The sequence below is a fragment of the Alosa pseudoharengus genome, unplaced genomic scaffold, assembly GCF_046254945.1.
Source record: "Alosa pseudoharengus isolate Yale_2024_CS ecotype anadromous, Long Island Sound unplaced genomic scaffold, YU_APseudo_1.1 YU_APseudo_1.1_scf_4, whole genome shotgun sequence".
Taxonomy (NCBI): Eukaryota; Metazoa; Chordata; class Actinopteri; order Clupeiformes; family Clupeidae; genus Alosa; species Alosa pseudoharengus.
This window is the reverse complement of record NW_027468774.1, coordinates 37,259,427-37,261,285: the sequence shown is the minus strand read 5'-3', so window position 1 is coordinate 37,261,285 and position 1,859 is coordinate 37,259,427. Positions and strand designations below refer to the sequence as shown.

The following is a 1,859-nucleotide window of genomic DNA, read 5'->3' as shown; positions in this document are numbered from 1 at the left end:
CCGGGCTGCACAATATAAAAAGGAATTTATATAACAAAGCTAAAGAAACCAGACACCACAGGACAGATCACTTATGAGAGACAGCAGTGGAAAAATACTGGACCTGGCAAATGTCTTCTTAGTGAAGCTATTGCAAGCCCTTCTCTTCCACTGCTTTACCTTATGTATATTTAAATAATGACAACTTTGCTTTCATCCATCTTGGATAATACTGGGCAATACATGTCAAAGTCACAAACCATTATCTCATCATTACAGGCAGAAGAATGCCTGAAGGATGGGGTTGATATTCAGGACATTTACCTCATATGCAAAATAGAAGATCATTTTCAATCTCTAGGTTAGTGTAATGATGCCACGTTCCCCATGTGGGACTTTACAGAATTAATTGATTTCTATACCGTCCGCTTTATTTGATTGATTATATGATTTCTAGTTGTACTGTCCCCATTAGTCACTCTTCTGTATGAAATAGCCTATTTCACTATTGTGTTCCTGGTGTTAGCCTACATGTAATCTTCTTGTAGACCTACTTTTTGCTAGGAGATGAGCATAGAAAGAGGTTAGGTGAATACAATTATCATAGTCCAGGAAATGCAGTTCTGAAAGCATTTTCTTTTTGTGTAATTTAAGACGAACACCTGTTCTTTGTTGCGTGTTTGTAGAATATTCTGCATGAAGTGAAAGCCGGGGTGCGTTATCTGTTGAAATCCCCCTCCTCTCAGAGTAATTCCGAATTATTCAGCGAAAAATTTGTATCAAAGCAGATTACGTTCAACATAATCTAACAGATATTCCTCACACTGCTTAGTAGATAGTTTAGGTGATAGATGTTTAAATCGTACTTGGTAGCCTAGGCTACTCAGAGATTGAGATACAACTACCACTCTCCGATGCTCCGAAAAGGTGATAGTGGGGAGGGAGGAGTTTTGATCATCACATGTCAGACTGCCTGTGTTTGGCGCTGCTCTCGCTCTCCCACTCCCTGATGTTCCGGTGACGGACGCACTTGCGCGGTGACGGAAGGCACAATTCGTGGCACTGTGCTGAAGTGAAGAGAGAGCTGTGCTGTTCTAACGTCCCGTCCGTTAGTGTCCAGTCTGGCAGACTTTTTTTCATTTTACAAACTACAAGTTTTAATACTTCCGTGTTCAAAATGGCTGACCAAGCGCAGACAAACAGCGATGGAGAGGAGAGGAGCGTACCCAGAGGGTTTGCTCGACAAGGTGCGCTGAGACAGAAGAATGTGCACGAAGTGAAGGACCATAAGTTTATTGCCCGTTTCTTCAAGCAGCCGACCTTCTGCAGCCACTGCACGGACTTCATCTGGTGAGCAACAGCTAGTTCTGATAAGATGCGTCTCTCTTTGAGCCTGTGCAGCACTTCGCCAGAGCTCACCGATCATACAAATTCCTGCAAACAGGTGGAAAACTCATCGCTTTAAAGTACAGGAATGTACATGTTAACCACACTTCATCGTACTTGCGTGCTAGGCTTAGAGCTAGAAAAGTGTAGCCTACTTCATAACGTGGATTTATCCCGTGATTTTCGCAATTTTGTGTCTTTAGATGTTAGATTTTATTACGGAATTAAATGAACACAATATCATCAAAAATAACACAAAAGCAAACAAGGACTCTGCTCTAGTAGTGTCTGGTGTAATTTGTACAAATTTGAACTTCTATCAAAGGCACACTGTAATACATTTCCGTGTTTTGTTGCAGGGGCTTCGGGAAACAGGGATTCCAGTGTCAAGGTAAGCATTTGTGTGCAAAAGTGGCCTGATTGTTCTTTCCCATTCCGCCATCTGTACCACCCCGTTAGTCAAGACAAACCAATCAACAAGGGGAACCTTTCTT

At 42.0% G+C, this 1,859-nt stretch overlaps 1 protein-coding gene across 1 annotated transcript in view; it reads left to right on the top strand.

Moving 5' to 3' along the window:
- Positions 1–960: 960 nt before the first annotated feature.
- Positions 961–1,859, top strand: part of LOC143102518 (protein kinase C beta type) — a 132,085-nt gene continuing 131,186 nt past the window's right edge. Inside the window, exons 1-2 of the mRNA XM_076266146.1 lie at positions 961–1,329; positions 1,725–1,756. Of these exons, the coding sequence (XP_076122261.1) occupies positions 1,157–1,329; positions 1,725–1,756 (205 nt within the window). The 5' untranslated portion in view covers positions 961–1,156. The remainder of the gene's footprint in view (positions 1,330–1,724; positions 1,757–1,859) is intronic.